This window comes from Erpetoichthys calabaricus, chromosome 9 (assembly GCF_900747795.2).
Source record: "Erpetoichthys calabaricus chromosome 9, fErpCal1.3, whole genome shotgun sequence".
NCBI classification, from domain to species: domain Eukaryota; kingdom Metazoa; phylum Chordata; class Cladistia; order Polypteriformes; family Polypteridae; genus Erpetoichthys; species Erpetoichthys calabaricus.
In genome coordinates, this window is record NC_041402.2 from 2449441 (window position 1) to 2465540 (window position 16100).

A 16100-nucleotide genomic window follows, 5' to 3' on the forward strand; every position below is an offset into this window, starting at 1 on the left:
GAACTGCATGTGGGCAGCCGCTTAAGGTGAAGAGACAAGCGGACCAAATGGTTAGACGCCACCTGTGCCAATCACCACCAGTAGTCATCTCCACCAGATGCCTTGAGTGTGTTTATCATGGAGGCTCCTCTGTTTGTCATTTTGGGTCACCTGTGCTGCGGGTTCTGTTAACTGTGCCATTTGTAGGAGTGTCAGGTATATCTGCTTTGTAGTGCCCGGCCGGCATGTGGACAGCTGCTTCAAATCAGAGAGACCTCCTCACTTGGCACAAGTAGACTGAACAGTTGTCTTCACACCTGTGCCAATCACCACAGCAGGTGCCCGCTCGCTGTGCCCATTTCTATGGGAGGCATCCCCCCCCCTCCACCAGTAGGAATGTGGCAGTCATCTCCACCAGATGCCTCGAGTGTGTTTATCAAGGAGGCTCCTCTGTTTGTCATTTTGGGTCACCTGTGCTGCGGGTTCTGTTAACTGTGCCATTTGTAGGAGTGTCAGGTATATCTGCTTTGTAGTGCCCGGCCGGCATGTGGACAGCTGCTTCAAATCACAGAGACCTCTTTGCTTGGCACAAGTAGACCAATCAGTTGTCTTCACACATGTGCCAATCACCACAGCAGGTGCCACGCTCGCTGAGCCCCTTTCTGTTGGAGGCGTCCCGCCCCGGCTGCTCACCCTGGTACCCCTGTTCTTGTTTGTTACTGTGTGTTCGTGTTGGTTTCATGACTATCGATGACCTGGGATCAAGGGGAGTATACCAGCTGTGGGCAACCAGGGCACCACCATCATTCTTGTATGCATTAGTAAGTCGCCTTGCCTGCTAAATGACGTGGGTAGACACAGGACACCCAGAAGTGCCAATACACAGCACAACACATCAGCACTATTGCTCAGTCCTTTTCCCTCTTCGTCCTCCTCCTCCTCCCAACTCTGGCTCTGCTGACCCCCTGATATAAGGCACGGGTGTGGCAGAAGAGCTGCTCTCCAGGGCTCAGCAGCAGTTGTAGCACCCCCTGACGGTGCCCACAGACCCCAACAGGGCTGCACCAAACCACAACTCCCATGAAGCCCTGTGGGAGTGCGAGGCACCACTGCAACCCTGGGGGTTTGAGGTAACGTTCTGGCCACACTTGCTCCCCAAATCCTCCCAGCCGGTCAAGGGCGACAGCTGTCCGCCACAATGAATGATAATCACAATAGTAACGACTGTCCTTATGATCTTCTTTGCGTTATTGATGGGTTTAAATTGAATTGTTAACCCCTGGATTGTCTGAAACGTGCTGGCAGCTCATGAACAGAGAGCCTCACACACACACACACACAGAGTGTCTGACTGGCATCATTCTGCACACCGGTCTAAAGGGTCACTCAACCCCAAAAGGCCTGAGCAGCATTAAGGCAAAGAGAGAGAAATAAATCACAGCAAATGCAAAATTCATCTTTGCTGCTTCCACCTAAGCATATTCAGAAGGGACTCATTAATTGGAGTGACTTTTAGCATAGCTCATGTATAAAACAATATCTAATGGGATCAAGCCACATAATATCAGAAATGATTAATTTATCAAGGCTCTGAATAATTGAAAGGCGCAGACTGAAGAAGGAATTCTAATGACTCTCCACTCCCATGTCAAAGGAAGACGCCTTCGCCCGAGGTTGCCATTCCTGCATTCAGAAGTGTAGTGTGAAAGGGCTGTCGACAATGACGGCATAAATGTGAGACCTGCCAGAAGCCATCGGATATTCAGGTTGAAGTCTTTCTTGCTTGTAAATTCATTCTTTGTGTTTGAGAGCCTTTGGCGGCTGTGAATCTTAGTATACAATCAAGTGAAAAGCTCTTCTGGTGCTGGGATGGCTGCCGTTTACACCAGGACTGAAGGAGCGTATGACTGGCACCACTGGACTTGTTCAATATCACGAACCCCACATTAAAATTGGGAAAAGCTATAGAAGAAGAAGAAGGCGTACGATAACTAGCGGCATTTTTCATAATTACACCCTACTCTCATGCTTCTGACAGATTCCAGGAATTTTTGTACCTCCCCATATCCACTCAATTAATGAAAGCAGAACCATCTGTGTCTCTGTCAGTTTGTCTGTCTGGTTGCTATGTCTCTGTCATTCCAAAAGATGGCACATTACAAACATTTTTAGTAATAAAATGCAATACATTTGTCATTCAAACAGATAGCACATCACAAACATTAACTCTGCTTTTACAAATCCCATACCAAATGGCAGATAACAGACATTGTTGTAAAGCATGTAGTAATGAAATGCAATGCATTTGTCATTCCAACAGATGGCACATCACAACATTAACACGGCTTTTACAAATCCCATAACAAATGGCAGATAACAGAGCCATTTTGTAATGCATTTAGTAATGAAATGCAGTGCAAGTGTCATTCCAACAGATGGCACATCACAAACATTAACACAGCTTTTGCAAATCCCACGCCAAATGACAGATAACAGAGACATTTTGTAAAGCATGTAGTAATGAAATGCAGTGCATTTGTCATTCCAACAGATGGCACATCACAAACATTAACACTGCTTTTACAAATCCCATAACAAATGGCAGAAAGCAGAGCCATTTTGTAATGCATTTAGTAATGAAATGCAGTGCAAGTGTCATTCCAACAGATGGCACATCACAAACATTAACACAGCTTTTACAAATCCCATACCAAATGACAGATAACAGAGACATTTTGTAAAGCATGTAGTAATGCAATGCATTTGTCATTCTAACAGATGGCACATCACAAACATTAACACGGCTTTTACAAATCCCATAACAAATGGCAGATAACAGAGCCATTTTGTAATGCATTTAGTAATGAAATGCAGTGCAAGTGTCATTCCAACAGATGGCACATCACAAACATTAACACAGCTTTTACAAATCCCACGCCAAATGACAGATAACAGAGACATTTTGTAAAGCATGTAGTAATGAAATGCAATGTATTTGTCATTCCAACAGATGGAACATTACAAACATTAACATGGCTTTTACAAATCCCATACCGAATGGCAGATAACAGAGCTATTTTGTAATGCATGTAGTGATAAAATACAGTGCAATTTTCATTCCAACAGATGGCACATCACAAACATTAACACGACTTGTATGAATGTCACACCAAACGGCACAGCTAATGTCATAATAAATTGTTACTTGGCCTAACCATTTGGTCATGGACCTGTAAATATAAAGGGTGGTGATTCAATTCTCATTTGTTCTGTGAAGCAACAGGTAAGTAAAGGAAGCAGAAGGTGTCAAACCGAGCCAAGTTTGTATCAAGACCTCTAGGCAATCTTCAAAATCAAAAACAAAGCCCTAAATTGTAGTCAAAGTTCATGCCAGAAATAGTCTTAGAATAAACAAGAAAAGGCAAAAGGCATGTGTAAGGTTCACCGTCATTATCCTAATCTTGGATGATCCGAAACATCCATGGTGACCAACAGGACATCTGCAATAATGACATCCCACGCCGCACGTTCTCAAGCCAATTCTGTGCCAATGTAGTGGCAACTACACCACAAATGCCTGTAAAAACCAAGATGGCATTGGAAAAGCTACTTGAAAACGACATGAAATCAAAAAGTAGCACTTACATTGAATTCAGTAATCCAAAAATTCCTAACAATTTTGATTTTTATACACACAAATATTCTAGACAGTGGAATAAAAAATTAAAAATGAACGCCATCTTTGTTTTCACAGTAACATTACTGATTATGACTTTTCAAACGATTTTTAATTGTTATGACTGACTTTTTTTTTTCTCCTGGGTTTCCTTTCAGCCCAAAAATTCATCCTGGCACCTTTTCCAGGTTTTCTGTTCACTCCTAGGATCCAGCCATTACATTTCCTTTTTGTTTAGAGCCTTCATTTAGTTGTTTGTTTTTTCACATCTTTTTTGGATGCCATTTTGATTTGTAATGAGTGGCGTCATTTTGTGGGGTCCACATTGCCCGGTGCTGAAGGACAGAATGATGTCATCGGTTTTGCAATGGCGGGAAGTCGAGTCCTTTGGCTTAACAAGTCACAGCCAGACGCTCTTCATGTCACCTCATCAGTTTCAGCTTTTCCTCTCTTTGCAATGCAATCTCTGTGTCTTATCAGATAAAACGTTCCAGCACAGGCCAAGCGACATCCCGGTACCAACTAAATACCCGAACGTGGCGACTAGCAGCCTTGACGGACAGAGCACTACTGCCATAGCTGACCATTAAGGATGAACATATGTCCATCCATCCAATTATCCAACCCGCTATATCCTAACTACAGGGTCACGGGGGTCTGCTGGAGCCAATCCCAGCCAACACAGGGCACAAGGCAGGAAACAAACCCCAGGCAGGGTGCCAGCCCACCACAGATGGACATATGTGCACCCAAGAAATCCAAGCCGTCTATTCCTTCCTTTATAAACCCCTGCAAACTCCTCTGTCAGGATTCACTGCTCAGCACGGCCGTAACTTCTGTTCTGTAGAGCAGGGACACTGTAGCCTAAGCTGTGGACGTCACAAAAGGAGAGAGCAGACCCTCCTGTTCTAACTGGTGCCGGACTGGAAAAATGAAAAAGCCGTCCACAGCAAGTGCCTGAGCAGATGAAAAGGCCACGCGTTCGCCTTGCTAACGATGGGAGCTGACTGGTAATCGGCTGACCCAACCAATTCAACCAATGGCACTGCATGTGAAAACCTCTAAGAGAAAACTGCAGGCAACCAGAAGGTGTCACCAAGACAACAAAGAAGGAGGGCGTGCTGAAGATCCTTCAATGTGTGCGGAGAAAGCCAACCAGGCAGGACACACAGCAGCGCCTGAACTGGAGCCATAAGCCCACCTGCTTTGATTCAGAGAATGATTAATGGACAACGGCAGCTAATGTCTTACGGTATTGGTGTCACCACCTTGGCATGGATACGTTCTAGCCGTTACCGGTTTAAGTTACAAGTTTCTTCCCAAATCCAATTAGAAAGTGCAGAGTAGCATCTCACACACACACACACACACTGCTTGTGGTGGGGCTAAGCCAGTGCAGACTAGCTGTGAGTGCGTCAACACCATGTTAATAACTGGATTAAGAACTTATCCATCCTACCCACTTCAATTGAAAGATCAGAATTCATAAGTTAGGTGCCTTTTCTTCAAGGAGAGAAAACGTTCAATTAAGCTATCGTAATTTTATGTTTTGTGCTCTCTGTTATTGTCCTTGCTCTTTATCGAAGTCCATTTTCTATTATCCTTATGGTATAAATACATTTTGTTTATTGTAACAAGCCTGTTTGAGCTGTTTGTTGAAAATAAGTCGCCACATCCAAGGTCTGGGAGTGATCACTGCTGATGAACTGAAGAGAGCACAGAACATTCCATCTCTTGTCAAGAAGGTCCACCTATGCCTCGGATGACTGAGGTCTGCTTACATGTCTCCATCTGGTGTCGTGAACTTCTACAGGGGCACAGCAGAGTCCATCCGCACCATCACATCCTGGTGTGGCACCTGCTGGGCTCACTGTACAGTTGTGGCCAAAGGTTCTGAGAAGGACCCAAGTGCTGCTTTTCACAACGTTTGCTGCTTCAGTGTTTTTAGGTCTTTCTGACAGATGTTTCTGTGGTGTACTGAAGTAGAATTACAAGCAGATCAGAAGTTTCAAAGGCGTTTATCGACAATGACATGAAGTTTATGTGCAGAGTCCATATTTACAGTGTTGGCCCGTCTTTCTTTTTCAAGACCCCTGCAATCCACCCTGGCAGGCTGTCTGCCAATCCACTTCTGGGCCCAATCCTGACTGATGGCAGCCCATTCTCACATAATCAATGCTTGGAGTTTGTTTTTGTTTGCCCACCCACCTCCTGACCACAAGTTCTCAATGGCTTTAAAGGTCTGGGGAGTTTCCTGGCCATGGACCCCAAAATGTTGATGTTTTGTTCTCCAAGCCATTTAGTTCTCACTTGTGCCTTATGGCCCACTGCTCCATCATGTTGGTCACCAAACTGTTCTTGGGTGATTGGGAGACGTTGCTCTCGGTCCCATTCTTTATTCATAGCTCAGGATCAGAGGGGCACCACCAGTGCATGGCTCAGGAATGGCAGGGGTGAGTGAGGCGAAGACGTTTGGAGGATGGCCTGGTGGGTGTCAAGAAGGGCAGCAAAGAAGCCAAGAAAAACATCAGGGACAGACTGATATTCTGGGATTGGACTGCTGGGGTCAAGTCATTTTCTCTAATGAATCCCCTCTACGATTGTTTGGGGCATCTGGAAAAAAAGAAAAGGTGAGCAGCGCCACCATCAGTCCTGTGTCATGCCAACAGTAAAGCATCCTGAGACCATTCATGTCAGCCAAGGCAGTGGGCTCACTCACAATTGGGCCTAAAAACACAGCCCTGAATAAAGAATGGCACCAAAACATCCTGTGAGAGCAACGATCCAACCATCCAACAACAGTTTGGTGACCAACATGACGGAGCACCGGGCCATAAGGCCAAAGGGAGAACTAAGTGGCTCATGAAACAAAACATCTAAATGTGGGGTCCATGGCCAGGAAACTCCCCAGACCTTTAATGTCAAAGAGAACTTGTGGTCAAGAGGTGGGTAGACAAACAAAAACCCACCAATTCTGATTCTGCAAGAATGGGCAGCTGCCATCAGTCAGGATTGGGCCCAGAAGTTGATTGACAGACAGCCTGCCAGGGCGAATTGCAGGGGTCTTGAAAAAGAAAGACGGGCCAACGCTGCAAATATTAAACTTCACGTTATTGTCAATAAAAGTCTTTGAAACGTCTGAACTGCTTGTCATTCTACTTCAGTACACCAGAGAAACATCTGACAGAAAGATCTAAAAACACTGACGCAGCAAACGTTGTGAAAACCAACATTCGTCTCACACGTCTCAGAACCTTTGGCCCCAACTGTACAGTGAGCCCAGCAGGTGCCACACCAGGATGTGATGGCATGGATGGACTCTGCTGTGCCCCTGTAGAAGTTCATGAGAACAGATGGAGACATGCAAGCAGACTTGATGTTGAGGCATAGGTGGGCCATCTTGACAAGAGATGGAATGTTCTGTGCCCACTTCAGTTCATCAGCGATGGTCACTCCCAAAAATTTAGAGCTGCTTACCCGTCCATACCAAAAAGATCTAAAAACACTGAAGTGTCAGACTTTGTGCAAACCAATACTTGGGTCATTCTCAGACCTTTTGGCCATGATTGTAGAGGGTGGTGAAGGCGGCACAGGATACGATTGGCACTCAGCTGCCCTCTCTTCAGGATAGACACAATGTCTACGAGGACAAGCAGGGCCACTGGGGTGACACTCCGTGATAGCTTAGTGATTCCGAAGAGCCTCGAGATGGAGAGGAGCCACTTGAGGTGGTTCAGGCTCTCTGGGCAGCTCCACCTGGATGCCCCACCGGGTGGAGACCCTGCAGCAGACCCCGATCATGCTGGAGGAACTGCATCTCTCGGGCTGGCTTGGAAACACCTGAGAATTCCCCAGGAAGAGTTGGAATCCATCGCTGGGGACAGGGAAGTCTGGGCTGACCTGCTGTCACTACGACCCTCAACAGGGGACACGGTTACAGAAGATGATGTGAGATGACAATTGGATTTCATAAAGGCGCACAAACAATAATGGATGGTGCGAGGCCAAGGTATTTGCAGAACAGCTAAGGGGTCAATCGAAACTAAACTGACTAAACCCTCCGTGGTACTGAACCTTTACATTTAGGACATCGTTAGCCTTCAGAATGAACTCTTTGTTAATGTCGTGCTTGAACTAAAATGTGGGACCACCCAGTGAGAGGGTCTTCTTCTTTTCTTTGTGTTTGCAGGAGTTAGTAAGTCACTCGACGGAAAGGCCGGAGCGGCAACAACTGAAGGAGGCCCTGGAGGCGATGCAGGTTGGTGAATTGACTCCGCAGCAGTCCTTCTGCTGACGTTTTTCATTTTTATATTTTATCAATCATTTGCTTAATTGGCGCAAAAAGCTGAAACGTAAAGATGTTTAGAAAGACGTGAGTCTGAAGCAGGACCTCATTTAACTCTTTGAGGGCTGAAATGTTTGTTTTCCAAAAAGCACACAAAGCGATGTTTTCACACATAAATGTCTGTTGCCACCTGCTGTGGCCGCCATTGGCGCCCGTTTGCTGTGTTTGGTGGCTCAGCGGTTAGCAGGAATGTGTGCCGGGCTGGCTGTTTTTGCACAGCCAGTAGGTGGCAGTGCCAGTCGTAGCGCAGTTGCAGTCTGCTTTGTACCTCGTGTCATCGTAAGTGGCGGCCCTCCCAGGCAAATGTTGGCGGTAGGCGCATCAGCTACACAAACGTGTTCAGCGCCACAATCACCCGGGACGTGATCAGCTAATGCCAGTACCTCAGCTTTGTTTTGGATCACTTGCATCACAATTGAGTCCGACGAGGGTCTGATTTAGTGGTAATGCGTAAAATGTCGTCCACTGAGTATTTTTTTTTTTCGCTTTGGTCTCTCGCCAGATGCCGATGCCACTTTTGAGGTTGTTTGCTCTTCGCTACTCATCCACGTGCAGGGAATCGAGGTCAACAAAGTTAACTTTCCTAATAGCAAAGACAGTCAGAGTCAAACGTTCACAGCTGATTACCATCCTCTATCCCTGAATTTCGACAGAAGTCAACGTCCGGCCCTGATAGGGTTAACACAGAGGACATTCTGCTTCCCGCTGCCAGCTGCAGTAAACCGGGTGGTAGCAGGACGGGCACCAAGGGCCGTAATGAAATGGATTTTAATGGACTTTTTAAGATGTGATTAAAATAACAAACTCTCTCTCCTCTGTGCTGTCTGGATGATCTGACAGGCATGCGAAGCTGCAGGATGCGATGTTAAGACCCTCGAGACGTCCCCTCTTTGTGGACCCCACTGTTTGTTTCTGTGTTAACAATATGTGTGTGTGTTTGCCTTACAGTCTCCCTTTTGGAATTGCTGTGGATTGAGAAAGTACTCCTTCACTTTCGGCACACTTTATTGTGTTGTAGATTTCATTTGAAATGGATCCGTTTGCCATTTTTGCCCATCGGTATGCAATCAGTGACCCATAAAGACAGTGTGTCAGCGTGTTTTCAGAAAGGTCTGCACATTTATTAAAAGTCCAAAATGGAACTCTCTCATTCCTACAAGTATTTGGACCCTTCATGTAGTACTTTGTAGAAGCCCCTTTATCAGTCATGGAGTCCTCTTGGGTAAGTCTCTACAAGCTTGGCACACCTGGATTTGGGCAGCTTATCCCAGTCTTCCTGGCAGACCTTCTCAAGTCCCATTAGATTGGATGGGAAGCATCTCTCTAAACTGTCATCTGCACACATGTCCTTATAGTAAGTCCCCGGGGCCCCTCAAGGTCAGTCAGGGACTTGTCACTCCAGCATTGTCTTGGTCATTGCCATGAATCGTCACCCCAGTCTGAGGTTGCGGACACTGCAGATCAGGTGTTCTTCGAGGACCCCTCTCTATTTTGCTGCATTCATCTTTCTGACCAGCCTCCCTGTCCCCATGTCATGATGCTGTCACCACCATGCTTCACTATGGATTGGTATGAGGCAGCAGGTGAGCAGTGCCAGGCCTTCACCAGACATACTGCTTGGAGTTCTGCGCAGAAAATTCAGTTATTGTCATCTCAGACCAAAGAATCATTTTTCTTAATGCTCTCGGGGTTGGTGGCAGGATTGTCACTCCAGCCACTGTACAAAACCTCACACTCTTCAGTGTGGTGCTGAGGTGTCACCCATTGAATGTCAATCCGGGTGGTTCGTTGTGTGGCGACGTGCTGTAATCAGTGCATGCTCCTAACCTTCTCCTCCTCCTCATCCTCCTCCTCTGAGAAGCCTACTATTAGTATTATATTTATCCCCAGAAAGACGAGCCAAAAACGTTGTATGTTTTTCATCAATAGAAAATGTCATTACATGTAACAGAAACCTGTAAGTATCAAAAGGTCACCATGTATACAGTAGGAAAGGCCTGTTGAGTGTCCGCCATTGTACTGACACAGTTTCTTAATTTGACTTATCTTTAGACTGTCACCAACACACCCTTCGAGACATAGCCGATTTCTCTGTGCCCTTATCTTATAATATTTTTTCATTGCTTGCACATGTCTGTGCCTGATGTGCACAGTCAGCATGCCGCTTGTGTTATTGCCAGTTACCGCAGCACAAAGCTTAGTGACTCTCACATTTCCCCCTGACGCGGATGTGAACAGTAATGTCTTGCTTTGCCATCTTTGTGCCTCTTTGCCACGCACCTAATTGCACCGCACTGCAGCTTTACGCAACTGAAGTCACCAGGCATATAGCAATGGTGTGGTCTACGGTGTCATAGGTGTCACTTTGACTATCTTTTGACCAGTTCACATTGTCATCACTGTCACTTGATTCAGCTTTCAGTTTGTTCTAAAACAGGCTTTACAGCGTCTGGCGTTGGCTGAAGGCTCCGCCCTCTCATGAATATTAATGAGTTGCCTTACAGAAGCAAAACGCATAGAAATCTTCATGATTTTTTTGTTTGGCATCATAATGTTATTTTATCCATTACTGTACATGGCAGCAGAGCGCCATTAGGGCTTAACCAGTAAAGCAGATTATTACACATCACCCCAAGTCTGACTGTAATTACATAGAATTCTGAGCCCAAGTCACACTCCACGTTAACACCAACAATGTACAAATACCTTCTAACAAACTCCAAGCCAGAGTTAGCCGCTCCACCATAAACGCCTGAATGATGAGAGTGCTGCTGAGACAGGTTGTCCCATCTCAACAGAGGACTTCTGTTTGAGTGACCATTCGGGTCATGGTCACCTGCCTCACCAAAGCCCTTCTGGCCCAGTTACTCAGTTGGGGCTTTGGCTCTGACACTCGAGGACACTTGCAGGTTTGTCCCCAGCATTGTGTTCCGGTCATTGAACTGTCTCCCCAGTCCGAGGCGCAGGTTTTCTTCAAGGTCCCCCTCTGCGTTTGGCTACAATTGATCTCTTCACTCAGTTCTGACCAGTCTCCCTGGCACCTCACAGGAATATCATTCACATTTCTCACAATTATTTGCTGCCGTCTTTATTTTAATGCTCACCTTCTTGACACCTGAGCCCGGTGTGTGGTGTTCGCTGGTTCTTTCATGTTTGAACTGAATCCTTATTACCTGAGAACGAGGTGCACACTTGCCATTCGCTGATGATGCTCTAATATGTCATCTTATTGTAATTAATGCACTTTAACTGAGTTGTCAAGCTTTGTGGATTGAAACAGGACAATGTCATATGAATTATCAGTATGTTTAACTCTTTGAGGGCTGAATATTTTTGCTGAAACGCAATGGTTTCACACAGAAATCAACATAAAACATCTGTTGCTGCATGCTGTGGCTGCCAGTTTGCCAAGGCTGTGTTCACGTGGCTGCACGGGGCAACAGCAGCGGCCACGGTCACACTGAGAAAAGCGCTAAATAAATGTAATGAATTATTATTATTATTATTATTATTATTCCAATCTGGTTTCTACCTCTTATCATTGTTAAGTGGCAGTCCTCCCAGGCAAACAGTGCCATAGGCTGTGTCAGCTACATGAACCTGTTCAGCACCACGATTAGCTGGGGACCAATCTGCAAGCTGCAAAAACTCATATTCGTTTTCGATCGCTTGTATCAGATTCAGACAGAACAGGCAACACGTCCTCCACGGAGTATTTTGATTTACTCTTTAACCTTTCGCTAGATGGCAGTGCTATTTTTGCCATTCTCTGCTCCTTGCTACTCACGAGAGCGCAGGAAATCTCAATCAAAACCAATGAAGAGAACTTTCCTCCTACCAATGAGAGTCTAACTAAAACGCAAAGGTTGGTTTTGTCACAGTTTACAGCTGATTATCGTCAGCTCCTCCTATTGACAAAAGTCGACATCAGCCCTGAAAGAGTTAAATACAATACAATTTATTTTTGTATTGCCCAAAATCACACAAGAAGTGCAGCAATGGGCTTTAACAGGCCCTGCCTCTTGGCAGACCCCCAGCCTTGACTCTCTAAGAAGACAAGGAAAAACCTTGTAGGGAGAAAATGGAAGAAACCTTGGGAAAGGCAGTTCAGAGAGAGACCCCTTTCCAGGTAGGTTGGGCGTGCAGTACCTTAAACCCAACAGACAGACATTCTGGACACAAGTTAAAGCACCAAGAAGTATTCTTTGAATTATTTCTTCTTTTCCAGTGCCTCCAAAGCACCACGACTCCACAATAACACACAATATTCCCTCTCCTCCACACCTCCCAGCAAGCCTTGTCCACCTCCTCCCGACTCCGGCTCTCTTGCTGGGTCTCCAATGGTTCTTTATATAGTCCTTGACCCAGAAGTGCTTCCGCTCTTCTGCCCCTGTGACTTGCCAGCACGTCCGGGTCAGATGGAGAATCCAAACTCTTTAAATCAGCCCGGACGTACTGTGGGGCTTCTGTCCTCGTGACTTCCAAGCACTTCCGGTCCTGTAAGGGAAGCATGACTCCCCCAGGTCCTTTCACTGCTCCCCCTGGCGGCACCCAACAGGGCTGAGAAACCAGACTCCAAGTGCCAGGATGCCCTGCGGGAATCCAGGGCACTGCTGCACTCCAGGGGAGCTGCCAGCTAGCATTTTGGGGGATGCAGTGACCTGAAAAAGCTGCCTTCCATCACAGGGGCGTCCCGGCTGGGCTGAGCTGCTGGCCGTCCACCACAAGAGTCAGCAGTGATTTGTGACAGACGGGTACCAGCAAGAGTGACAGGGAAGGTCTACAGGACAGTTGTGAGACCAGCTATGTGATATGGGCTGGAGACGGTGGCACAGGAGACAGAGCTGGAGGTGGCAGAGTTAAAGATGTGAAGATTTGCAATGGGGGTGACAAGGATGGACAGGATTAGAAAGGAGGACATTAGAGGTTCAGCTCAAAGTCAGAGAGGTGAGATGGTGTTGGTTTGGACATGTGCAGAGGAGAGATGAGGGGTATAATGAGAGAAGGGTACTAAGGATAGAGCTGCCAGGTAAGAGGAAGGCCTAAGAGGAGGTGATGAGAGAGGACATGCAGGTGATGTGTGTGACCGAGCAAGATGATGAGGACAGGAAGATATGGAACAAGATGACCCTAACGGGAGCAGCCGAAAGAAGAAGAAGCTCATAGTGTCAGTTGTATGTGCCATCTTTTAGAATGAACAATGCAATGCATTTTGGTAGTACACACGACCGAATGTGTGAACCTTGTGACCCATCATAGGCACAGTGGACTGCAGGTGACACTTCTGCAATTCTGCGAGACTGAAGTGCCAGCCCAGCAGGCTACCAGATGACAGATAATTGACTTCACATTTGATCTGCTGGGCTCCATTTTCACTCCTGGACAGTCTGTATGGCTAGCAGGCCTGTCTTCCGTCCCCATGCCTGTCCAGCTCGTGTGGCAGGTCATGCCTGCCACATGGAAGGTGAGATTTGAGGAAGTGGAGTGCAGAATCAAACTTGATAGACGAATATCTGCAGAGATGAACTGAATAGCTCAAAGTGATGAATATATTTGCAAAAAGTCATACGTGCAAACGGTAACCTGCGGCTCAACCGAGTGGAGCTACACCAAAGCGAAATGAAATGATGAACCAACCCTCTCGTCACCCTGAGATCAAAGTTCCACATGGATGGAGATTGCAGTCGCGAAATCGAGGGAGAAACATAAAAATCCCTGACAAGCTTGACCAGGGTCATGAAATGCAAACCTGTCATCGACAACAAAACGTCCAAAGAGTTAAAGCGGGAGCAACACGCGGCTGATAAAGCTGAAGCCATCAATAAAGCCGGGCAGAAAGAAAATCAATGGCCTTGATGTGTGGAGAAAATTACTGGGCAGGCCGACGAGCGCGAGACGGACAAATTAGTCAGCGGTGCGTCCGGATCGGCCCGCAGCGGTCGTTGCCAGTCAGGCAGCAGCTAAAATATTGTAGTCAGATTGTGGAAACAAAGGGGGCCTGAACTGCAAGGCCAGAAATTGAACATCACAAAAAGATAAAGCGATGGAAACGGCAAAGAAATGAATGAATAAGAAAAGAAAAGAGGGAATGGGCCACCGACGCCAGACGTCTTCAGTTTGTCATCGGCCACATTGATTTAAAAGGGGCTTTAATTCATGAAAGATTGGACTGAAGAAACGGGTTTGCATCGGATTGCCTGGTCTGTAAGTGGCATCTCCTCGATAGACCAAGAAATATATAATGACTTAAGCACGGAGCCTCTTCTTCTACCGATCCCACTTCTTTGAGGATACCAAGGGTTCATCCAGTCCTATTTCAGTAGATTCGGACAAGTGGGTCCACAAACCTGCCCCCTCCAGTCTTGTAAGCACATGCAGACTAAAAGAAGGTAACATGACCTGGTCCCAACACACACCTGGTCCACTTCAGTTAACTCGTCCCTCCCCACCATAGAAGGCACAACATTTGGACAATGTGGACGAGAAGAGACCATGCAGCCCAACAAAGCTCACAGGTCCTGCTAAATGACATCAAGTGGAGTTTTGAAGGTCCCTCAAGTCCCACCGTCTGTCACACTACTTGGCCACTTGTTCCATGTTTCTGTGGGTCTCTGGGTGAAGAAGAACGTCCTCAGGTTTTTAGATCTAGTAGGGTCATAAATGTGCTAAAGTCACAGCTGGTTACACGGCTTTCTTCCCTTGAAAGATCATACGAGTTGTAAAAAGATTCAACATTCTGATCAAAGAGGAGAACTCCATATATCCGATGGAAAAATAAATGAGCAATGATTTGGCCGGGTTGTGGAGAGCACTTCGAGTTCGAGTCTGAGATTCAATGAAGACTTGCGGCTTTGATGAGTTTATGTGGTGTCGGTCTGGAAGGTGCGGAGCTACTGGACAGAGGACGAGGTCCGGTCTGCAACGAGCCCCAGAACTGCAGGTAAAATGGAATAGGCAATCAGTAAGGGCGCCCCCTCATGGTCTGGGGTGGAAGTTGTCAGAGTCAGCGTAGAAGGTTTGGGGCGGCCCCCCCGTATATTATGTCCTGGCTGCAAAATGGGTCATTTGTTGTGAGAACTGAGTTAAGGCTGTAAAGATGGCGGCTTTAAAGGCCGAGACAGGAAGGGACCACATCGGAAGTGAAGTCATCGGGCGTGCCGGAACAGGAAGTGACGTCATCAGAGAGTGCCGGAAACCCAGTGGGATGTCCCGTGAATGGTCTGCAGAGGATTGAGAGCGAAAGTCAGTGCCCCTCGCCACCCCCTGGTCTGGTGTGGAACTTGCGTTATTCAGACCCTTTAGCTGCCTCCCATGTGTGACACCCTTAAGGTGTCCCCTATTCACATTTGCATGTCTTTTTCTGACCTAATTAACTCTTTCAGGGCTGATGTTGACTTTTGTCAAAAGGAAGAGTCGACGATGGTAATCAACTGTAAACTGTGACAAAACCAACTGTTACGTTGGAATCTCGTTGGTAGAAGGAAAGTTAGATTCATTGGTTTGACCGAGATTCCCTGTGCTCACATGAGTAGCAAGGTGCACACAATGCCAAAAATGGCACTGACATCTGGCGAGAGATCAATGCGAAAAGCAAAATACTCTGTGGACGATGTCTTCCCTATTATCTCTGAACTGAACCATGACTTGTCGGACTCAGATTTTGATACAAGTGATCAAAAACGATTGTGAGATTCCAGCTTCAGCTGATCGGCCCCCAGCTAGTCATGGTACTGACAATGTTCGCCAGGGAGGACCGCCAGTTAACAATGACAAGAGGTAGAATCCAGATTGTATTGCACTATGACCGTGACCGCCGCCACTGCCGTCCCAACCTGGCAGTAAGCCTTCCGCTCATTCTTGGCAAACTGGCAGCTACAGCATGCAGCAACAGACGTTTCATGTTGATCTCTGTGTGAAAGCATCATTTTTTGGAAAAAATATTCAGCCCTCAAAGAGTTAATGTAGGCCAGGGTTACGGGGGGTTGGAGCCAATCCCAGCTAGCGTGGGGGGCACAAGTCGGGCACAGACCCTGGACAAAGGTGCCAGGCCATCGCAGGACAAACACACAAACAAGCCAACTTAGTGTGGCCAAAGCATCT

The 16100-nt window shown here is 46.6% G+C and overlaps 1 protein-coding gene across 2 annotated transcripts in view; it reads left to right on the top strand.

Moving 5' to 3' along the window:
- Positions 1 to 16100, top strand: part of vav2 (vav 2 guanine nucleotide exchange factor) — a 522340-nt gene that overhangs the window by 425669 nt on the left and 80571 nt on the right. For both annotated transcript variants that reach the window (XM_028809081.2, XM_051931588.1), the window contains one exon: positions 7845 to 7913. In XM_028809081.2, coding sequence (XP_028664914.2) covers positions 7845 to 7913 — 69 coding nt within the window. The remainder of the gene's footprint in view (positions 1 to 7844; positions 7914 to 16100) is intronic.